This window comes from Delphinapterus leucas, chromosome 7 (genome assembly GCF_059928025.1).
Source record: "Delphinapterus leucas isolate spDelLeu-1000000601 "Yukka" chromosome 7, BTC_Dleu_Yukka2, whole genome shotgun sequence".
Lineage (NCBI taxonomy): Eukaryota > Metazoa > Chordata > Mammalia > Artiodactyla > Monodontidae > Delphinapterus > Delphinapterus leucas.
The window spans coordinates 64594586-64618890 of NC_143135.1; the positions used below are offsets into that span (position 1 = coordinate 64594586).

A 24305-nucleotide genomic window follows, 5' to 3' on the forward strand; every position below is an offset into this window, starting at 1 on the left:
GAGAGTTGAAGATCAGCTTTTGAGACCAGAGTTTTGAGCAGAGACCAAGATAATTCAGCTGCCAGCTACAAAGTACTACAGCAAGTGCCAGAAACACTACTCATTTTTGCATGGGAAAATATTTCTGCCAAACCAAGTCTTCGGGGTTTGTATAGTTCTTTCCTATATGTCTCTATGAAAATGTTATTCTTCTTATCTCATTTTTGAATGGGGCTGTCGGGAATACAAGTATCAACTGTTTTCCAGGCCTGGGAAATTGATGCAGTTCAACTGAATTTAAGGTTGAGGAGTATTTTAGGGAATCCCGTGAGTTATGTCTCGAGGATAGGGACAGCACAGATTAAACTAAGCACAGGTGTTTGGCCTCCAGTTTATAGCTGGCACATCAGGTCTGCTTCTGCAGAGACAACTCCAAGATAAACATTCCAGAACTGGCATCATTGCCTCCTGGGGACAACAATTAGGAAAATATTTAACAACCAGTCATGTTATAACAGATTAGGAATGCCATTTTCACTCTTAGTCATCCCAGCCGCATGGCCAGAGTAGAAAAAGAGGGAGGTTTACTAAAAGCAGACAACGATATTGCTGAATTCCAAGCAACTATAATTGAATATGGCCTGGGGAGGAATTAGACTTCTGATCTTGTATGTGCAGATCCTTGCCTTTGCCAAGACTGTACAGGAACATTTTCCTGTTCTTATATTGTCATCCTGTGAGCTAGCAAAGACTCTGAGAGATTAAAATGTTGGAATAAATAGGTCTGAGTTTCTGAGAACTGTTATGAAACTTTTAATAAATGAAAATACCTGGAAAGTTATATGGTTGAACTTTGTTATTTGATAGAAAATATCTTCAAGGAATTCTGGCTTCCAAAAAGATAACATTTTAAAGAAAAACTGATGGCAGTTACTACAGACAGATACAACTGTTTTGACCTTACATCTCCCATATTTGATATACCACACGAAACCACTTGCATCCTACTTTGGAGTTTCAAATAGAAAACTATTTTCCTCGTAATATTTGTCACTCAACTTCTGTGTATCCCTACCAGCCAAGAAGATTTTGCTGAGTTTAAATTTCTGAAATCTGCATTATGAACACCACAGGTTTATTGAATGTCCATTTTTAGGTTACTAGCCTGTCCACCTTGAAATATTCCTGAGCTATGGGAAGCCATTAAAGATTTTAAACAGAGATGTGACATCGTCAACTTTGCTGTGGTGAGGATTGGAGAGAGCAAGGCTGGAAGTAGAAAGGTATGTTAGGAGGATATACCAGTGACACAATTTATAGATCATGATAGTTTAAGGCAGAATAGTTTAAGGCAGATGTGTGGAGAGACAGATTTAACAGCTATTTAGAAATTAGAATTGGTAGGAGGTCATGACCAATTGAACATCACGTGGGTGAGGAAGGGGAATAAATCAATGAAAATACCTAGGTTTCTGATTTTGGAAACTGGGTGAATGAGGGTGCCACTAACTAAAAGAATGGAAATGAGCTTGCTTCAGGGATGGGACAAAGATGATGTACTCAGATTTGTGCATTTTGCACTGGCTAATGGGACTTGTAAATCTAGGTACAAGTAGGAAGGGAGATATCTGGTTTAAAGTTATGGTAGGCACCATTATCATGGCCCCAATGATCTCCATCTCTTGGTATTCAGGCTTTCTGTAATACTCTGTCCTTGAGTAATTTGCTTCTGACCAACAGAATGTGGGAACATTGAGGATATCTCATGGAATATCTCTTCCATGATTAGGTTACAAAGATTTTGAATCCTACCTTGTTAGTACACTCCCTCTATTGCTATCACAGCTTGCACACTTAGGTGAACAAGCTCTCATATTGGAGAGGCCCATATGGCAAGGCACTGAGGGTAGCCTCTGGTCAGCAGCCAGCAAGAAACTGAGGCCTTTAATCCAAGAATCTGCAAGGAACTGAATACTGCCTACAATTTCTGGGTGAGCCTTCCCCAGGTGAACCTTCAGATGAGACTGAAGACCATAGGCTGACACCTTGATTGCAGCCTTGTGAGAGACCCATGAAGCACAGAATCCAGTGAAACTGCACCTGGATTCCAGACCCACATCAATTATAAGATAACAAATTTGTGTTAGTTTAAACCACTGGGTCTTTGGGTATTGTGTTATGCCACAATTAGATAACTAATACATGAGCTCTGGAGATGGAGGCGAGATTGGGATTCACCAGCACATAGATAATATATACTGACTGTGAAAAAGCTCAACTTGAGATAATATATAGTGATGGGGAAAGAGGATTGTATAGAAGCTGGAGGAATAGTAAAATTAGGGAATGGGTGGGGGACCAGGAGTCTGAAAAGGGAACTGCAAAGAAATAGAGATCTGAAAGCTGGGAGGTGCAAGGTTAAGGAAGGCATGACCAAATATCAAATGCTGAGAAAAAGACTGAAAACTGCTTTTAGTAACAAGGTGTTTTTTTGCTTACCTTGATGTGAACAACTTCAATGAAGTGACCTGGTGGAAGGCAGATTTCATGACATTAAGGAGAAAACACAAAGAGAGAAGGTAAAAAAAAAAGCTCCCTTGAAGAAGCTTAGCTGTTGAAAGAACGAAAAAGTAATGTGATATTTGCTGTAGGATGAAAAGTTAGTGGCTTTTTATGAGGGGAGAGAGACCTGAGCATATTTATGTGATGAGGACTTCTTGGCTGTGCAAATTTTGATTACATTTTCTGTTATGTATAACATAGCTGTTATAACAAAACCAATAAAGGAAATAACTTTGTCCATTCATAATCCTCCTGCCCTTTTGAAGGTGCTTACACGTCCATTTGCTTTTTATGTAACAAAACACGGTATCATTTTTCTACGTATTATAACATAAACATTTCTTAATGTTATATTGGAGGCACAGTTATTTTTAATACTGTATAATATATTGTCAAGCTCGTGTACTATAAATGACACGTTTCCTATTTCTTGGACCACTAGGTTGTTTCCAACTTCTTATAACTGTAAATAATGCTGTCAGTAATTGTGCAAAGTTGCTACAAAACAAAAACAGAGAGGCTCCTCCTAAGAGGTGTTTTCTGGATGATTGCCAAAGCCAGCATTCTTCATGCTGAAGGACTCTGAGCTGAATTTAGTAAAAATTTATGCAAAAATTGCAGGAGCCATTTCTTTTTTAATTTATTTTTTATTATCCCAAACTTTAAAATCCCAACCGGCAGGCAGTTCAAATATATAAAAAGAAATCCTTGAGTGCCCAGATTGACTTTAAACTTTCTGTGAACCCAGATGTGTTCTGTGAACCCATCCTGCATTGATACCTTTTCTACCAACATCCCGAGGTACACATGGAATACAGCAGAGAAGGCCTCAGTCATCTTTCTTCTTTAATTAATTAATTAATTTTATACTGGAAAGAAGTTACTGTCCTTAATACCTTCCTTGCCATATCACTCCAAGTAAAATAATCCACCCTCCCTTGGAGGGCTGGATGCACTGCCAGAAGATACCTTCCATTTGAGCTTAGAGTTATTGTTGCAAATCTGCTAAATATTAGGTTTGGCAAATCCTTCCTGAGAATAGCTATCACATTTCTGGTGAGACACTTGTTGAAAGAAAAGCTTTCCCTGCTTCTGCAGTGGTCAGCTGAAATGCAACATGTTTAAGATACAGTGTGTCATTCCTTTCTCACCGTTCCTCTCTTGACTTAACCTCTATCTCTGAGACCACCCTTCATTTATTCATCCTGGTTTAAGATGAAGGCATCTCTCAGGGCTTGAGCAAGTATAATATTTACCTACAAAATGACAAAGAAGAATAAAACGGACCAGGACCTGAAAAACGAACACACCACAAGGAGAAACACAGGAAGGACATCTTGAGGGAGGAAGTATAGAGTAGTTAAGAGCTGTGGTTCTACAACGTAGAGACCTGGGTTCAAATCCCAAGTAAGTGCTCTTTGTAAGCAAAAATACTACAACCTCTCTTCTTTTTATCCTTATCTTGATCAAATGTTTGGTGGGTTGAGATGGTGCATTCATCTTCTATGGCAGAATTTTCTCACACATGTGGGCCTCCAATTATGATCCTACCTTCCCATTTGCTGCCCTCCTCCTTTTTTGAAATAAGAATTCATCCAATTTCTGATCCATCAATGAGCCCCATTCTTATTGTAAGTTAAGACTATATATTTAATAAGTTCCTATTGGAACTTATCACTGGGTTCCTGTTGGGTGGGGCTAGTACACAATGGGCTCAGCCTGTTGTCTTGAAACTGAGGGGCAGTGCTCTTACCTTGTCTCACAACTTCAATGTGCCCCCACTCCCTGGGCCTTCCCTGCCTTTTACTACTCCTTTTGATTCTTCAAAGTTCAGCTCAAGTTCTGGAAGCTTCCAAGATACCCTCAGAATTCTCTCCCTCCTCCAAAGCCCATCACATTCATTTGGTGGTGGGGAAGAAATCATAAAGGAGTTGGCATGTCGTAGTGCAGACTTTCTCCACCTTGGCACTGTTGACATTTGGCGCTGGATAATTCTTCATTGTGGAGTGCATCTCCTCCCCCAGTGTGACAACCCAAATGTCTACAAACATTGCCGGATGTCCCATGAGGGACAAAAATCACTTCTGGTTCAGACCCACTGTTGAAGCATGATCCTCATGTATCAGGTAATGTGCTAGACTCTGTGCAGACTTTATTCATGGCCGCATCCTATTTTTTTTACCTTTTTCTTCTTTTTGCTTCAGTTTGCTCACTTATTTCTAACTTATTTTGTACTGCACCTTTACCATTGTAAACCTTTTTTTACAAGGCAGGTAATATATAATCACTCACGGCTTCTTTGAAACTTTTTTTTTTTTTCTTAAGGGTGAGGGAGCAGCAAGGAATGCTTAAATTCAGAGGTCACCCTCAGATGCTCAAAATCCGTAGACAGACCTCGGCCACCACTCGCCTCCCAACACGGGCACCCCGCTCTGGCCGTGTCCGTGTCTCCAGCCCTGGCTTTGGCCACGCTGCCCTTGGCATCACCTTTTAACAAGTGAACACTGAAGACTAGAGATCTATGTTCAATAACTAGACTAAGGTCTAAATAACAAACCCTGGAGGATCAAAAATATCTGAGTTCATGATATCTTCAGCGCTGTTTTGTTTACTTTCTCTCCATAGACCCATCCTTGTTACTTCACTGAATTTTAGTCTACAGAACTGGGATTGTGTCTCTTGGGAATACTGTGCATTTCTTATGGTGGCATAGGAATAGTTATCTACAGGGAAAACAGGCTTTTCTTTTAGCTCTCCAGAAACCCCAAAAATGAGAGAATGGGGGGTATAAAAATCTGATACTAAAAGTATTCATTTTCTATCATTTATCTTATACTTCACTTGAAACTATTCAATACTTTTGAAGCTGCAGAAAATACATTACAAGAAAAAAACAAATCATCTCAATCATTACTTTAATGCACAGCCTTAGCTTCCTGGCATTCCCCTCATTTCCCCAGGGGAAGGCTATTTCTCCAAGTTATTTCTTTTCTATTGATTTGCTAGGATTTCAATCTCTTTAGACCTTTTGCATTAGAGGAAGAAACAAGTCTGCTTTTTTCCCCTCAACTTGGGGGGTTTGGAGTTTATCACAGTCTTTCCTTATTTAACTACCTATAGAATTGAATTAGAATTCTATAAATTGCCTTTTAGGACCAAAAGTTCAAAATCAAAGTGTATCAGCATCACATCCTCAAAATCGGAGAAGGAGAGGTTAAGTTTCTTACTTCTGCTAGCTCTTCAAAGGCATGTGGGGAAAAGGGATCTTGATAAATGGACTTCTGAAAGGAGAAATGAAGACACCAACAAAGGCATGTGTTGCATGTTCTGTCCAAGGGCTAGTTTATCTCCTGCAATTTTGGTTTGCTGTCATCAAGAGGACATTGTGCAGGGCAGCCCTAATGTCTGCTGAGGATTCAATTATTTTACGGTCCAGGCGATTTTAGGCAAATCCACTTTGAATGAGAACTACAATTCAATGAAGTCCGTATTTTACAGCTAATGAAATTAAGACCTAATGGCTAACTAATGCACAACCAACGTACAATTTCCAGTCCATGCACTTCCCATCAGAGCTGAAGAATTTGTTATGTCTAAAGCTCTCCTGTCTTGGTCAGGAAGTCTCTACTTAACTTTAGGCCAAAAATAAATCTTTATTACAGTTAAGAAATATAAATATTAACATCACTATATTTAGAGGAAAACTGTTAGATTAAACCTCCGAAACCAGAGCACTTGCCATCAAGAGTTCAGAATAGGATTTCTGAGAACTGGAAAGGATCTTAGAAATGATTTTACAGTATGAGGTCAGGTTGTCTCATAACATTTATATTTCTTTTTCCATTTTTCTTAATTGGGAGGCAGCAGGTAGAGTAGAAAGTTCTTGACGCACTGGGGTCTAGATTTATCTTTATTAGCCGGAACCCCAGGCATGTTATTTCACCTCCCTGAACCCATTTTTATTTTAATGACAGAGGTGGACTAGATGACCTTCCAGCTCTATTGTTATGTGAATCTGCTATGCTTATCCTGATAGGAAAATCCTGATTAGGAAAATCAAATTGTTACAACCTTCGCTTAACCTTTAGTCTTTTTTTTTTTTTTTTTTTGCTTCAAAGTTACTTGCTGTCAGCTGGGTCTTGATTTTCATCTCTGCTGTAGCAATCTAAACCTGATCGCCTCTCACACTTATTCTTTCCACACAGGCAGCAGCAGAGGCAATGATGTGGTGCGGGTTGTAAAAACTTCTGTACCAGAAAATCAAACTCAACTCCCTAATTCATAACGTTTTCGAAGATTTTTCTCCGTGGGTTTCTTTGTGCCATGTTCTTCTGTTGTTTTTTTTCTCCCTTTAAAAAAAATTTCCAAAGCCCCTCCTGTACCCTCTCAGAGTAGAGCTTATTTATTAATAGAATACATCTGAGCTGCTTCCTCATAGCAAAAGATTACAATTTGAATTGGGAAAAAGATGACTTGAACAGTAATATTCATATACTCCTTACTACGTTCCAAGCACTGGTGTACCTACTTTCTATATATGAAGGCGTTTAACCCTTCAGAGCTCTGTGAAGTAGATACACATATCCCTTACTATCCAAATCTATTCGGTTCCTGAGGTCAGTGTTTAGAAGTCAGAGCAGAAGTCAGTGAGCAAGTTTGAATGGCCAGGGAAACTTCATTATCTGAATTTACGTTAGTTTACCCACTTGGGATGGGGTAAGTCCTGACCTTAAACCAAATAAATGTCATTCAAAAGTGTAAACCCTTTTGGTTCCTTTATTATAATAGCAAGAGTTTAGGGAGAGTTCAGACAGTGATAGATATTTATCCCATTATCCCCAGTTTACAGATGAGGAAACAGAAGCACTGGTAGGTTAAGTAAACTGCCCGAGTTCTCATGGCTCGTGTGGCAGAGCAAGCAATCTTACACAGGCACTAAGGCACCAGGGTCAGGACCATGCTTGCGCTAGATGGCCCAGCTAAACTTATTTTTTGCTTTGTGGCCAATGGTGTCATCCACGCACATCACTACTGTAGCTTTTCTGGGCATGTGTTTGGGGAGGTTAGCCAGAGTTCCCAACCCATTTTTTTCCAGAGCTCATTTGCTCAACAGACTTTGATGATATGTTCTGTTAGCACCAATACAAACAAGTTTCAGACAATGAAACTTGCTTTTTGTATAGCTTAACAGTTTAATTACATGGCTTAAGGAACCGTGATGGAACCATGATTTAGTCAACGTCTTGAATGAATTCCACCACTGTGGATGAAATGGTGATCTTTCTCTTGTAGAGCAATAGAAAAAGCAGAGCTCCCACAGCAGAAAATGCAAGTTGAAGGGCAGTGTAACTTGAGGTCTCTGGGCAATCCTGCGTGCACCTCTGAAAACTTAGGCCCTTTTCAAACCATTGCTTGTCCTCAACTAATCATGCTTGTGAGACTTGCTTCCCATTGCCAGTTAAGTTCACAACTATAGTCCTTAGTCCTTCAATATTTCCTAGATTATTTAAAGAATGATACGAGCAACGATTTTCCTTCAGAGCTCAGCCAGGGCCCCCGTACATATCATATGATATGATATGTACATATCACATGATATGATAATACATATCACCTGAAATTGTGCAAAAGCATGGGTGCTCTTCACCTTCAGGACGTGCTCTCACATGTGTCAACTGGCTGCTGTCCAAGTAAACACCAGAGGATGAGCTCACACTTAATGGGTTAAAGAAAATCTTAGCTATTAAGCTGACAGGTAGTATATCTTTATAAATTCTAGTGAAAAATAAATTCCTGCTTGATTTCGAAGTCTATTTACACTTTCATGTAGCAACAAGGCTAGGCATAAATTAGGATTATAATTATTACATTCCACCAGTAACAGTAACAAGGAAAATATACCTCCTTGGAGGCCTTCCAGATAATAAGGACTCTGGCTATGCCTGCCATTCAGAGTGTCTGCTTCTTTGGCATCATGTGGTAAAAAGGTCAAAGGTATGCAGCCATGTACCAGGAGGCCCAAGAAGGCACACTTTAAATACGAGGCAAACTCCTCGAATAACCCTTCAGTTTAAGAAGAGTAAAAATGTCATTGTAGGGCTTCCCTGGTGGCACAGTGGTTGAGAGTCCGCCTGCTGATGCAGGGGACACGGGTTCATGCCCCAGTCCAGGAAGATCCCACATGCCGCGGAGCGGCTGGGCCTGTGAGCCATGGCCGCTGAGCCTGCGCATCCGGAGCCTGTGCTCTGCAATGGGAGAGGCCACAACAGTGAGAGGCCCACATACCGGAAAAAAAAGAGAAAAAAGAAAAAAAGTCATTGTAGTGAATTGCAATACAAAAAGTACATGAGGTTTAAGACAAAACTGAGACTTAACATGTCAATGTGAAATTTCCAACTATGCATCTAGTATCCCTGGTGATTTTGGATACTCTGGTGGAAAGCACAGAGATTCAGTGTCTAAGTCACTCAAGGAGAACCAGACTTAGAAAATCTAGGTTCTAATCTAGACTCATCATTTACCAGCTGTGTGACCTTGGATGAGTCACTTGCCCTCTGTATAAGCCTCAGTGTCTTTTTCTGGTTAAGAGGAAGTTACACTGAACCATCTTCAAGGTCCCTTTCAGCTCTAAAAGCCTTGTAGTTCTTGTTTATGGTTTAGAGCTCTAATTTGCCTAATTCTGCCTAATCTATTATTTCTAATGGATCCTATCTGTTTACTCAGTGTGGAGATTTCATATCACTGTGAAATATCCCTTGGAGATCCCAAAGATCTGACCAAATATAAACTGCTAATATTCCACTAATTAGGCTATTACTGCTCAGCGAATGAAGGCTAACCAATACTTCCAAATGCGAGATACACCAATAACCAGACTCTTATCAAAACTCCTGTATCTTTTCTTTATAATCTCTGTCTCATCAAATCTCCAGAAGATAACTTCAGGGTTCACTAGACATTAACTGAGTATACCCCCTATTGTAAACGTTCATAATTTTGTTTTTAGTTGAAATACCCTGATTTTCCTTTTTAAAGTATTTACATAAGTGAGAGAAGTAAATACAACTGAAGGAGTCAAGATTAAAAATTCTCTTAAGCACATACATAAATTTCATAATACATATCACCTGAATATTTACAAAAAATTTTTAAATTTAATAATCATTGCCATATTTTCTCATGATTTATACAATTAAAAAATAAGCCTGTGCATTCACATAGACTTTTAAAAATACAGCATCTGTTTGAATCACAAATGATTAGCAAAATCCATTACTTCATAGTTTACCATCATCCATAAAAACCTCACTTCACTGAATATTTAGGAAAAAACAGGCTGGTGTTCAATGGGAAAGTATATTACAGTCAAGGGCAGTTTTAATTTTAAAGGCACAACTCTTCATGGGAATCTATTTGTAACCTTTTGACATTGCAGTAGCAATATGGTAAAAGTCTCTAGTCTGCGAATAAGTCAGTTTCCTTTCATGACTGATGGTGATCAGTATGAAACGCTGGGAGGTACACCCTACAATTTAGGAATTGGTGTGGCCGCCAGTGCTATGCTTTCAATGGCACACTCATCGGTTCCTCTGCGGATCCGGAAGTAACCACCCTCACCCCAGCCAGGGCCCCAGCTGTTTTTAACAATCCAGTAATCCAGTCCAGAGGCCAAGTCAGTGCCATAGCCCACCAGCAGGACGGCGTGATTGGTCAGCTCAAAGGGGTTGAAAGGGTCTCTCAGACCAGTGTGGTGGTAGATCCCCTTGTGGTAGTGGAAGAAGTCATCGTAGACTTCAAACCCAACTGCCACGGGCCCATGATGGACCAGCTCAAGCTTCATCAGGGCTTCATTGCAGCCCCCATAGAAACCTCCCACATAGTGGTACTCGGAGGAGTAGTAATGGAAGCAGTCCTCTTTCAGTCTGCATGGAGAATCTGTGCCTGTGTAGGGGAAGCAGGCCTCTTCCACCAGCCCAAAATCTTGGGCATACTTTCCTGCGATGAGGTATGGGAAGCCACCTTCACAGCCTGAGGATAAAGAACACACAGAGTTATTATTACCCTCTATTAGAAAGGGGTACAAAAGAAACTGTCCCATTTCATATTTTTTCTTTTCTACGCCATTAATTATTCTTTATGTCACCCCTAGAAGTTGTTTCTTAGCTTAAATACCACTTCATTCATCCATCCATCAGCCATCTATTTGACAGACATTTATTCGGCACCTCATATGGAAGGTAGCTTCGTGGTTAAGTGGGAGGCTCTGAAGCCTGACTATATAGGCTCAATCCAAAACTGGGTTAAGAATTGATAATTTCTCTGTACCTCTGTTTACTTATCTGTAAAATATAGATAGCAATAGCACCTTCCTTGTAGGATTAAATGAATTACTTCATGTAAAAGCGATAAAAGTTCGCTATTATTGTCATTATTAAATAGCCAGACACTTCCTCAAGGAAGTCTTCTCTGACCGCCTCTTGCAGAAAAGTCTAAATTAGGTCCCCATATCCTTCCTCCAGTCCTGGCCCTATTACAAGCATATCTCAGAGACACTGCAGGTTCAGTTCCAGATTACCACAATAAAGCAAATATCACAATAAAGTCACACAAACGTTTTGGTTTCCTAGTGCATATAAAAGTTATGTTTACAGTCTACTGTAGTCTATTAAGTGTGCATTTTGTCTAAGAAACAGTACACACACCTTAATTTTAAAATGCTTTATTGCTAAAAAAAAACAACTGCTAACCATCACCAGAGCATTCAATGAGTTATAATCTTTTTGCTGGCAGAGGGTTGGAAATATTTCAAGAATTACCAAAATGTGATAAAGAGACATGAAGTGAGCAAATCCTGTTGCAAAAATGGCAGTGACAGACCTGCTCGATGCAGGGTTGCCATGAACCTTCAATGTGTAAAAAAAACCCCCAAAAACCATGCTGTATCTGAGAAGCACAATAAAATGAGGTATGCCTGTATACACATCCAGAACCCTTTTTCTTCATTGTTCTTTTACAATTATTTAATTTCTATTTTCCTCACTTAACTGTAAGCTTCATGAGGGTAAGGACTCTCTTGATACTTCAGAGTCCCCAGGGCCCAAAAGTCACAATGTCAGAGTTTAATAAGTATTTTAGAAAGAAGGAAAGGCTCACTGACAATCATTCACCAGCAGTTTCACTGGTGAACTGAGAGTCTCTAGTAGCCAAACCTGGGGTTGACAGCAGAAAACTTTAAAATGAGAATGTTTCTCCCTGAATCAACGGCAGCTGGGCTTTCTATACACCTTATGTATAGCCTGTTCTAGAAGCCTATGTACACAATTTTTAAATCCTTCTGGAGAGAAACCAGTTTCTCTCCAGAATTAGGTTTCAGAATGAGACCTTATTTGGGACTGAAATTCATGCTTAGAAGCTGAGTGGCCTTCAAAATACTATAGAACAACTTCATGTCTGTTCCTTGTCTATAAATAGGATAACAGCTACTCTTTCAGGGTTTGAGCACTGTTGGGTAATGCATGTAAGAGGCTCCTAAGAGCCAGTGCTTACTCAAAATATAGCAATTATTGACATGTGGCTGGATGGTGCAGTGAATTCCATGAGAAACCACTCGATAATAAGTGACAGGGCCAGAACTTGCACCCAGGTTTGTTTTTTTTTCCAAATTTTTGAATTTTATTTTATTTATTTTTGTATACAGCAGGTTCTTATTAGTCATCAGTTTTATACACATCAGTGTATACATGCCAATCCCAATTGCCCAATTCATCACCCCCCCGCACCTCCCCCACCACTTTCCCCTCTTGGTGTCCATACATTTGTTCTCTACATCTGTGTCTCAATTTCTGCCCTGCAAACCAGTTCATCTGTACCATTTTTCTAGGTTCCAAATATATGCGTTAATATACGATATTTCTTCTTCTCTTTCTGACTTACTTCACTCTGTATGACAGTCTCTAGATCCACCCACGTCTCAACAAATGACCCAATTTCGTTCCTTTTTATGGCTGAGCTATATTCCATTGTATATATGTACCACTTCTTCTTTATCCATTCGTCTGTCAGTGGGCATTTAGGTTGCTTCCATGACCTGGCTATTGTAAATAGTGCTGCAAAGAACATTGGGGTGCATGTGTCTTTTTGAATTATGGTTTTCTCAGGGTATATGCCTAGTAGTGGGATTGCTGGGTCATATGGTAGTTCTATTTTTAGTTTTTTAAGGACCCTCCATACTGTTCTCCATAGTGGCTGTATCAATTTACATTCCCACCAACAGTGCAAGAGGGTTCCCTTTTCTCCACACCCTCTCCAGCATTTGTTGTTTGTAGATTTTCTGATGATGCCCATTCTAACTGGTATGAGGTGATCGCTCATTGTAGTTTTGATTTACGTTTCTCTAATAATTAGTGATATTGAGCAGCTTTTCATGTGCCTCTTGGCCATCTGTATGTCTTCTTTGGAGAGATGTCTATTTAGGTCTTCTGCCCATTTTTTGCCTGGGTTATTTAGTTTTTTAATATTGAGCTGCATGAGCTGTTTATATATTTTGGAGATTAATCCTTTGTCCGTTGATTCATTTGCAAATATTTTCGCCCATTCTGAGGATTATCTTTTCGTCTTGTTTATGGTTTCCTTTGCTGTGCAAAAGCTTTTAAGTTTCATTAGGTCCCATTTGTTGATTTTTGTTTTTTATTTCTATTACTCTAGGAGGTGGATCAAAACAGATCTTGCTGTGATTTATGTCAAAGAGTGTTCTTCCTATGTTTACCTCTAAGAGTTTTATAGTGTCCAATTTTACATTTAGGTCTCTAATCCATTTTGAGTTTATTTTTGTATATAGTGTTAGGGAGTGTTCTAATTTCATTCTTTTACATGTAGCTGTCCAGTTTTCCCAGCACCACTTATTGAAGAGACTGTCTTTTTGCCATCGTATATCCTTGCCTCCTTTGTCATAGCTTAGTTGACCATAAGTGCGTGGGTCTATCTCTGGGCTTTCTATCTTGTTCCATTGATCTATATTTCTGTTTTTGTGGCAGCACCATATTATCTTGATTACTGTAGCTTTGTAGCATAGTCTGAAGTCAGGGAGCCTGATTGCTCCAGCTCTGCTTTTTTCCCTCAAGACTGCTTTGGGTATTCGGGGTCTTTTGTGTCTCCATACACATTTTAAGGTTTTTTGTTCTGGTTCTGTGAAAAATGCCATTGGTAATTTGATAGGGATTGCATTGAATCTGTAGATTGCTTTGGGTAGTATAGTTATTTTTACAATATTGATTCTTCCAATCCAAGAACATGCTCTCTCTCTCCATCTGTTGGTATCATCTTTAATTTCTTTCATCAGTGTCTTAGAGTTTTCTGCTTACAGGTCTTTTATCTCCTTAGGTAAGTTTATTCCTAGGTATTTTACTCTTTTTGTTGCAATGGTAAATGGGAGTGTTTCCTTAATTTCTCTTTCAGATTTTTCATCATTAGTATATAGGAATGCAAGAGATTTCTGTGCATTAATTTTGTATCCTGCAACTTTACCAAATTCATTGATTAGCTCTAGTAGTTTTCTGGTGGCCTCTTTAGGATTTTCTATGTATAGTATCATGTCATCTGCAAACAGTGACAGTTTTACTTCTTCTTTCCCGATTTGTAGTCCTTTTATTTCTTTTCCTTCTCTGATTGCCATGGCTAGGACTTCCAAAACTATGTTGAATAATAGTGGTGAGAGTGGACATCCTTGTCTGGTTCCTGATCTTAGAGGAAATGCTTTCAGTTTTTCACCATTGAGAATGATGTTTGCTGTGGGTTTGTCATATATGGCCTTTATTATGTTGAGGTAGGTTCCCTCTATGCCCACTTTCTGGAGAGTTTTGATCATAAATGGGTATTGAATTTTTTCAAAAGCTTTTTCTGAATCTATTGAGATGATCATATGGTTTTTATTCTTCAATTTGTTAATATAGTGTATCACATTGATTGATTTTCGCATACCGAAGAATCCTTGCATCCCTGGGATAAATCCCGGTTGATCATGGTGTATGATCCTTTTAATGTGTTGTTGGATTCTGTTTGCTAGTATTTTGTTGAGGATTTTTGCATCTATATTCATCAGTGACATTGGTCTATAATTTTCTTTTGCTGTAGCATCTTTGTCTGGTTTTGGTATTAGGGTGATGGTGGCCTCATAGAATGAGATTGGGAGTGTTCCTTCCTCTGCAATATTTTGGAAGAGTTTGAGAAGGATAGGTGTTTGCTCTTCTCTAAACGTTTGATAGAATTAACCTGTGAAGCCATCTGGTCCTGGACTTTTGTTTGTTGGAAGATTTTTAATCACAGTTTCAATTCCATTACTTGTGATTGGTCTGTTCATATTTTCTATTTCTTCCTGGTTCAGTCTTGGAAGGTTATACCTTTCTAAGAATTTGTCCATTTCTTCCAGGTTGTCCATTTTATTGGCATAGAGTTGCTTGTAGTAGTCTCTTAGGATGCTTTGTATTTCTGGGGTGTCTGTTGCAATTTCTCCTTTTTCATTTCTAATTTTAGTGATTTGAATCCTCTCCCTCTTTTTCTCAATGAGTCTGGCTAATGGTTTATCAATATGGTTTATCTTCTCAAAGAACCAGCTTTTAGTTTTATTGATCTTTGCTATTGTTTTCTTTGTTTCTATTTCATTTATTTCTGCTCTGATTTTTATGATTTCTTTCCTTCTGCTAACTTTGGGTTTTGTTTGTTCTTCTTTCTCTAGTTCCTTTAGGTGTAAGGTAAGATTGTTTATTTGAGATTTTTCTTGTTTCTTGAGGTAGGCTTCTATAGCTATAAACTTCCCTCTTAGAACTGCTTTTGCTGCATCCCATAGGTTTTGGATAGTCGTTTCATTGTCATTTGTCTCTAGGTACTTTTTGATTTCTTCAGTGATCTCTTTGTTATTTAGTAACGTATTGTTTCGTCTCCATGTGTTTGTTTTTTACATTTTTTTCCCTGTAATTCATTTCTAATCTCATAGCATTGTGATCAGAAAAGATGCTTGATATGATTTCAATTTTCTTAAATTTACTTAGGCTTGATTTGTGACCCAAGATGTGATCTATCCTGGAGAATGTTCCATGCGCACCTGAGAAGAAAGTGTAATCTGCTGTTTTTGGATGGAATGTCCTATAAATATCAATTAAATCTATCTGGTCTATTGTGTCATTTAAAGCTTCTGTTTCCTTATTAATTATCTGTTTGGATGAGCTGTCCATTGGTGTAAGTGAGGTGTTAAAAATCCCCCACTATTACTGTGTTACTGTCAATTTCCTCTTTTATAGCTGTTAGCAGTTGCCTGTGTATTGAGGTGCTCCTATGTTGGGTGCATATATATTCATAATTGTTATATCTTCTTCTTGGATTGTTCCCTTGATCATTATGTAGTGTCCTTCCTTGTCTCTTGTAACATTCTTTATTTTAAAGTCTATTTTATCTGATATGAGTATTGCTACTCCAGCTTTCTTTTGATTTCCATTTGTATGGAATATCTTTTTCCATTCCCTCACTTTCAGTCTGTATGTGTCCCTAGGTCTGAAGTGGGTCACTTGTAAACAGCATATATATGGGTCTTGTTTTTGTATCCATTCAGCAAGCCTGTGTCTTTTGGTTGGAGCATTTAATACATTCACGTTTACGGTAATTATCGATATGTATGTTCCTATGACCATTTTCTTAATTGTTTTGGGTTTGTTTTTGTAGGTCCTTATCTTCGCTTGTGTTTCCCACTTAGGGAAGTTCCTTTAGCATTTGTTGTAGAGCTGGTTTGGTGGTGGTGAATTCTCTTAGCTTTTGCTTGTCTGGAAAGCTTTTGATTTCTCCATCGAGTCTGAATGAGATCCTTGCCGGGTAGAGTAATCTTGGTTGTAGGTTCTTCCCGTTCATCACTTTAAGTATATCATGCCACTCCCTTCTGGCTTATAGAGTTTCTGCTGAGAAATCAGCTGTTAACCCTATGGGAGTTCCCTCGTATGTTATTTGTCATTTTTCCCTTGCTGCTTTCAATAATGTTTCTTTGTCTTTAACTTTTGCCAGTTTGATTACTATGTGTCTCAGTGTGTTTCTCCTTGGGTTTATCCTGTATGGGACTCTCTGTGCTTCATGGACTTGGGTGGCTGTTTCCTTTCCCATGTTAGGGAAGTTTTCAACTATAATCTCTTCAAATATTTTCTTGGGTCCTTTCTCTCTCTCTTCTCCTTCTGGGACCCCTGTAATGCGAATGTTGCTGCAGTTAATGTTGTCCCCACGGTCTCTTAGGCTGTCCTCATTTCTTTTCATTCTGTTTTCTTTATTCTGTTCCACAGCAGTGAATTCCACCATTCTGTCTTCCAGGTCACTTATCCGTTCTTCTGCCTCAGTTATTCTGCTATTGATTCCTTCTAGTGTAGTTTTCATTTCAGTTATTGTATTGTTCATCTCTGTTTGTTTGTTCTTTAATTCTTCTAAGTGTTTTTTAAACATTTCTTGCATCTTCTTGATCTTTGTCTCCATTCTTTTTCCAAGGTCCTGGATCATCTTCACCCTCATTATTCTGAATCCTTTTCTGGAAGGTTGCCTATCTCCACTTCATTTAGTTGTTTTTCTGGGGTTTTATCTTGTTCCTTCATCTGGTACATAGATAGCCCTCTGCCTTTTCATGTTGTCTATCTTTCTGTGAATCGCACCCAGGTTTTCTGACAGAAGACATTATGATCTCTCTACTATCCTATCCTTATGCCTTTGCCAACAATGGCAAACTACACAGAGGTAAACAGTGCCTGAAATACAACACATACCTTGAGCATACTGGCTGCAAGACACAACCTCCTGAGGACTCAGGATTGGGGTCTGGGTATTGTTGGTTAGTATACGGATTCTTGCTTCCATCATCCCCATAGAAGCAAATGAGTAGCAGCTTCCACAAGACCCTGGTGATAGAAAAGAAGGATATATAACCCAAGAGACCTTTGACGCACTCAAAAAGAATCATAGAAACCTTAAGTGCATGACATACATTAATATATTTATATTGAGTGTTGCGGTTTTTGTTCATAAGGATCAGCACAATGAAGAAGATTCAATCAAAGAATGCTACTGACCTTACAGGCAAACATTAAGATTTTAGTTTTTTTACCAAAAGGCAAACATTACTATATGGGGCTTTCCTTGAAAATATTTTGGGAGAAAAAAACCTCCTAACTTCTGCAAAGCATTTGACAATATTCTTTTTTTTTTTTTAACATCTTTATTGGCGTATAATCGCTTTACAATGGTGTGTTAGTTTCTGCTTTATAACAAAGTGAATCAGCTATACATATACATATATCCCCATATCTCCTCCCTCTTGCGTCTCCCTCCCACCTTCCCTATCCCAACCCTCTAGGTGGTCACAAAGCACCAAGCTGATCTCCCTGTGCTATGTGGCTGCTTCCCACCGGCTATCTATTTTACATTTGGTAGTGTATACATGTCCATGCCACTCTCTCACTTCGTCCCAGCTTACCCTTCCCCTTCCCTGTGTCCTCAAGTCCATTCTCTATGTCTGCATCTTTATTCCTGTCCTGCCTCTAGGTTCTTCAGAACCTTTTTTTTTAATATTCCATATATATGCGTTAGCATACAGTATTTATTTTTCTCTCTCTGACTTACTTCACTTTGTATGACAGTCTCTAGGTCCATCCACCTCACTACAAATAACTCAATTTCGTTTCTTTTTATGGCCGAGTAATATTCCACTGTATATATGTGCCACATCTTCTTTATCCATTCATCTGTTGATGGACACTTAGGTTGCTTCCATTTGGCAGTATTCTTAATAATGCAGAAATGATTTACATTTGCAACATTCTGAGCCATCAACTTGAGAGAAAATAATGGAGGGATACATATAAGCTAAGCTTTTAAATATCTCCAGAGAGGCATTTTCTAAAGCCCTTGTTGTGTGGAATTAACCCTAATAATGGCTCAGGTATGGGTGTATTATAGTAGAGAGTTGGATTCAACCAGGGTCAAGGAGGCAAAATACAACAAAGTCCAAGGAGGTAAGAGAATAATTACAATGATAGATATGGTATTTAAGGTGGCCAGTAAGGACGTAAAGATATAAAGCAGATGGATGTAGTGAAATGGAAAATAAATTGAAAAGTAGCTGTATGGAGGTAGGGGAGAAGGGAGAAGAAAACAGCTTTATTTAATATGTAAATGCTCTGGCAAGACAAAATAAATTTACTTAAGAAGCATATGCTAGGAATATAGTTGCTGCTTCAAGAGAAGAAAAAATATTGTATTATGAGGTAATTTATATAAAAATATTTTTATCTGTTTCTTCAATATGTGTGAGTAGAAGAAATACACAGAATAAAATATGGAATGTATGTAACAAAACTGGGATTTCCACTTGTTACAATTCTAGAAAGAAACGAGCATAACGTAATATCCCCATTATGATACAGCCTCTTTCACCTCTGCCACTGATACAAATTCTACGTGGAGATATGCTTGTACCAAACGTGAGACACTGGTATTAAATGAAGTTGACATGTTACTCAAGTTACTAATATTAATTAGTTACCAAATTACTTGAATGGTAAGCACTCCCTTGTGCACATAAAGTAAGACGAACGAACAGACAATATTACAATTCAAAACACTCATTCTACATAAAGAGAATGCTGCCTTTGTTCTCTTTAATAAGTCTGAATTTACTTAGTGAATGTCTTCCTCCGAAAAGTATTAAGAAGAACACCGTCCATTAAAAATATGAGGGGCACTGTTTTTCTCTTCTCCAGGTAACTGTTCATTCATGTCCCTCCCTGAGTACAAAGGAAAGCCAGGATACTCTATGCTCAACCTCTAACATTCTTAAGCCTACTTGAATTACTTAATACCGTTTTCCTCAAACTAAATTGTGAATTTCTTTGAGTATTTACAGGAAATCTGTTTTCTTCACCTTGATGCCTGATGCAATGAAGGAACTCAGTGCATCTTTGTAGAAAGAAAAGTCAAATTATGAATAAGTGGATACATATTTATATCCAGGAAAGAAGGTTATTTCAATGGAAACAGTTAATATTTACTTTTAGTCCATTAGAGCCCTATCACCCTGTAACTGCTACCATTCTGATGGTCCCCCAAAATTCTCCCCGTAAACATCTCAGATTTATCCATACTGCTTTTGCCACTGAGGGATCACCTAAATTATGAAGATTAGAAGAGAAACATTTGGAAAGGGGCCTTGGGATTCATCTAGTGTGCAACCTACTCAATAATACATACACTGAGATTCAAAAAGAAGCACTGACCTGTCCAAAGTCACAAAACTAAAGGGTGGCAGGTGCTAGCATCTAAATGTCTCCTAATGCAGAGTACTGTCTTTTTCCATTTATAGATCAGTATCTACTTTAAAGAATTTTCCAATTTCCTTTCCCTGTCTTCTAGTTACTAGATAGAATGAAATTAACGTGCACATTTTGTTTTCAAAACCATCCAAATAATACTACCCTTAGGACTCCTCTTTCAAATGACAGAATGTCAAAGAACTAGATGAGTGACAGTAAATGGCCAAGGCCAGTGTTCCTTTCTTGAGACATCAGGATCTTTCAATAAATAACATCACAAGAGTCTAGAAATGGCCCCAATTTGGCCATTTAGCATTCTTGGCCCAGGGCAGCCACAGAAATAATCTCATCTGACCATCCAGCATTATGGGAGGGACAGGCCCCATGTACATTCAAGGGCTCAGAATGTGCTCTGTTAACAGAGAAATCACAGGAATGAGGAAAGGAGATAACCTTCCTCAAGCCCTTGATGTTCCCAGAAGGTCAGCTGCCAAGGTAAGTAATGCCTCTTCAGAAGTCAGGGCCAGAGTCTAGATTCTGTAAATCAACTATACTTCAATAAACAAATAGTAAATAAATAAAAATAAATAAAAGGACCATTTTCTCTTAAGAAGACTACAGGGCAATAAAGAAGAAGAAGGGGAGACGATCCAGACAGAGCTCTACGGTAATCATACTTCCACAATCTCAAATAGGTATGTGATTGTCAGACGGTTTAACTACATTCAGCTGTAACTTCTAACAGTGGAGAGAACACTGAACTGGGAGTGAGGAGCCAGGATTCTTTTTTTCTCTTCCCTCCCACCCTGTCACTCAGCTGTGTGACCCTGGGCAAGTCACTTGACCTTTTTGGCATTTCTTTTTCTCCTGTGTGTAAAAGGAATAGGGTGGAGCAGTTTAAGGCCCCTGCCTTCCAGCTTTAATATAAACAGTAGTTAGAACAAGACTTAAACAAACTAGATTTTAAAGTTAGGAAAACCCTCTGCATTTCCTAATTAATGGGACCTGAAAGACGCTCCCCTTCTCTCTTGAAGATGCAATAATAAATAAAGACAGCACAGCTGGGAGAAGAACAAAGAAAGTCCCATCTCTTGCAACTTCCTAGCTCTCTTCCCTCTCACACATCAAAGTAAATCCTGGCTACATGGCTAGTGCTTAGAGATGTTAACACGTGTAAAGGTAAGAATTTGCCCCCATCCCCGCCATATTTTTTTTCATTAATCTTGATTTGCTCTCCAAATAGAGAAAAGTTGTGAATTCCCTTAACTGTGAGTAATTTTGAATTCTAGGTTATATAGAACACTGGTGTATTTAAGTTAGTGGAAATTTCCAAGTAGTCCAGTTAGTAGGAATAGAAAATAATTTTTTCCCAACCTAAAGTACAGAAAACCAAAAAGAAATCAAAAGAGGAACAACTAAGTACATTATTTTCTCAGACACCTAACAAGATACTACAGATGAGGGATCAGTTTAAAAGCAATTAATCTGTCAAAGCCCTCTGTTTTTAAATTGCCCATGTCTGTACAAACCATATTTATAACACTCAAAGAATACGGAATATTAGAGATGACAATACCTTTTACCAAGCCACAAGAAAACCATTGTCAAAGGATATAGCTTTAGAAAGTCTAATTTCCTTCCCCTGAATAATTATCTCATCAGTAGTCAATCATATATTTTGTGAAGTGAGTGGAACTAAATATTTCTTTCAACCTTTTCCTAAAGAATTTTAAAAACGCCCTGTTAAAGCAGTTATTATACTGTATTTTAATGTTTTGCTTGCAGGTCTTGCTAAACTGTAGTTTCTAGGATGAGGACCATGTCATATTGGTCTTTATATCCTCAGCCATTACAAACAAATACTCCTGGACTTCCCTGGTGGCGCAGTGGTTAAGAAGCAGGGGATACGGGTTCAATCCCTGGTCCGGGAAGATCCCACATGTTGCAGAGCAACTAAGCCTGTGCGCCACGACTACTGAGCCCGCACGCTCTAGGGCCTGCGTGCCGCAACTACTGAGCCTGCGTGCTGCACCTACTGAAGCCCACGTGCCTAGAGCCGGTGCTTCGCAACAAGACAAGCCACCGCAATGAAAAGCCTGCACACTGCAACGAAGAGTAGCCCTGCTCGTCACAACTAAAGAAAGTCCACGCACAGCAGCAAAGACCCAACGCAGCCAAAAAAAAAAAATCCTAACGTATTAGTTACTCTATAAACACTGCAACACAGTGGAAACAACCATGTGCCAAGCCCTCAATAACCAACACTTGACATGCAGTATTTACTTAATCCCCTCCAATAAGGATAGGAAACCTGTTTGATGACAGAATAAATTTTAATCCTCTCTTAATATCAAACCTTTAATCGACTTTCCATTCATTTCTCAATTACCTTCAAATTTCTCTCATTTCTAATCCCTCCTTTCCAAGGAAGCTATCTCCAGAAAAGGTAGGGATGGATTTCAGGACCCACACTTTCTCTAGAGCCAAAGAGTCTCAGATTAACTGGTACAAAGGAAAGACAAAGAGATGAGACCTCTGGTGTCAGATGAAGGACAGGAACACTGCTGCTGTAAGACCTGCTCAAAGCTCCATATATTCAGAACACTTTGCAAGAATTCAGTCAGGATGAACTGAAGGGTTGGTGGTGAATGTTGAGAAGTGGGAGAGGCTGATTAGCACTGAATTTTAGGAAAAGGGAAGGACAATTTATCTTTGGGTGTTATAAATTTATAATCCTCTCTCAGGAGACACTAATCAGAATGTTTCCAGACAGTAAATACTACGCCCATTTTATAGTAACAAAGCAGTCATGTGTACTGTAATTATCTTCAAAATGAGCTTAGAAGTAATAAACCTGAGTATTATATAAATGATTCTCCAATCATTGTTGGCTAAAATTTAGGATAAGGTAATTTGCTCTCAAGTGCTATGAGAGGAAAAGTTATTAAATCTACTCATCCTGTATCCAATTTCCAAAACTAACATAAAATGCAATTACAGTGATAATTTTGATAAACCTGGGCTCTGCCTCCAGCCCACCATTCAGGAAGCTGAGTTAATACTTACCATTATATGTCTTATCCTGGGGTAAAGTTAATTGAAAGGTCTTTACACAGCTCAAAAAATCTACTTTACCAGAAAAAAATTTAAGGATTCATTTTCTGGGCTCCTAAAGTAATTAAAGACTAAATGATGGGGGGGGGGAGGAAAAAGGGGTAGAGTGGGCAGACAGGTAGTAAAGAAGGATTCCAGCATAAAGAAGATGTGGTATATATACACAATGGAATATTACTCAGCCATAAAAAAGAATGAAATATTGCCATTTTCAGCAACGTGATGGTCCTAGAGATTATCATACTAAGTAAAGTAAATCAAAGACAAATATCATATATCACTTACATGTAGAATCTAAAAAATGATACAAATGAACTTATTTACAAAACAGAAACAGACTCACAGACATAGAAAAAAACTGGTTACCAAAGGGGAAGGGGAGGGATAAATTAGGAGTTTGGGATTAACAGATACACACTACTATATATAAAACAGATAAACAACAAAGACTTACTGTATAGCACAGGGAACTATATTCAATGTCTTTTAATAAACTATAATGGAAAAGAATCTGAAAAGGAATACATATATATAAACTGAGTCACTTTGCTGTACACCTGAAACTAATGCAACATTGTAAATCTATTATACTTCAAGTTAAAAAAAAAAAAAGGATTCCAGCAAACCACTTGCAGAAGGAAGACCAATTTTGGCTGCATGCAATTCTTTGTTTCTACACAAGTCTCTGTGACTAGGAGGGCAAATGAGTTTGGCTTACGTATCACTCTAATTTCATTAGCTACCTGGAACACACTGAGAAGGATACTGAAGAAATGCTGAGCTCTGCTGGAGAGATTATCTACTACCAAAGTCTGTCATGGACACAAAAAGAAGTGAGTATTCATTAGTTATATATTTTCCATTTCTTTACTGAAGTGGATCATAACCTATTCACCTCTGTATCCCCAAAATCTGAGAGCCTGGCACATAGTAAATGTTTAATAAATATTTCAGAATGAATTAATGCAAAAAAAATCAGACTTCTTTTTTTACCTTGGTTTCGAACAGGAGTAACAAAATTGGTACCATGAACATTTCTCCAGTCCCAGGATGCTGGCAAATGCAAAATCTTTTTCTGTATTTCAGCAGTTATTGGTGCAGGTTTGGGCCTAGGATGGAAATAGACATTTGATGTCAATATATATTCTTTCCTTTGAGGATGATTCCATGATTTCAACCACCTGGCTGGCTAGAATGTAGATTCAGATCCAAAGAGCACTTGTCTAGCAGTGTTTCAATGTGTCTCTTATACAAAAATGTGTCTACTATACAATGTGTCAATTATACAACTAAGTTGTATAAATTACCCATTTCTTTTTCAGGATC

The 24305-nt window shown here is 38.5% G+C and overlaps 1 protein-coding gene and 1 long non-coding RNA gene across 5 annotated transcripts in view; one reads left to right on the forward strand and one right to left on the reverse strand.

The window, feature by feature from the left end:
- The window catches only part of LOC149748756 (uncharacterized), a 60097-nt gene that overhangs the window by 33659 nt on the left and 2133 nt on the right, over positions 1-24305 (forward strand). Inside the window, exons 2-3 of one of the 4 annotated variants that reach the window (XR_016393876.1) lie at positions 1-20560; positions 21651-23812. This is a non-coding gene — a long non-coding RNA (uncharacterized LOC149748756). Of the gene's footprint in view, positions 23813-24305 lie in introns of all 4 variants that reach the window. The other 3 variants (XR_016393878.1, XR_016393875.1, XR_016393877.1) reach the window with 3 other exon arrangements.
- Positions 9616-24305, reverse strand: part of CTSC (cathepsin C) — a 40251-nt gene continuing 25561 nt past the window's right edge. The window contains exons 5-7 of the mRNA XM_022594061.2: positions 23973-24088; positions 17325-17456; positions 9616-10569 (exon numbers count right to left, since the gene is read on the reverse strand). Coding sequence (XP_022449769.2) covers positions 10067-10569; positions 17325-17456; positions 23973-24088 — 751 coding nt within the window. The 3' untranslated portion in view covers positions 9616-10066. The remainder of the gene's footprint in view (positions 10570-17324; positions 17457-23972; positions 24089-24305) is intronic.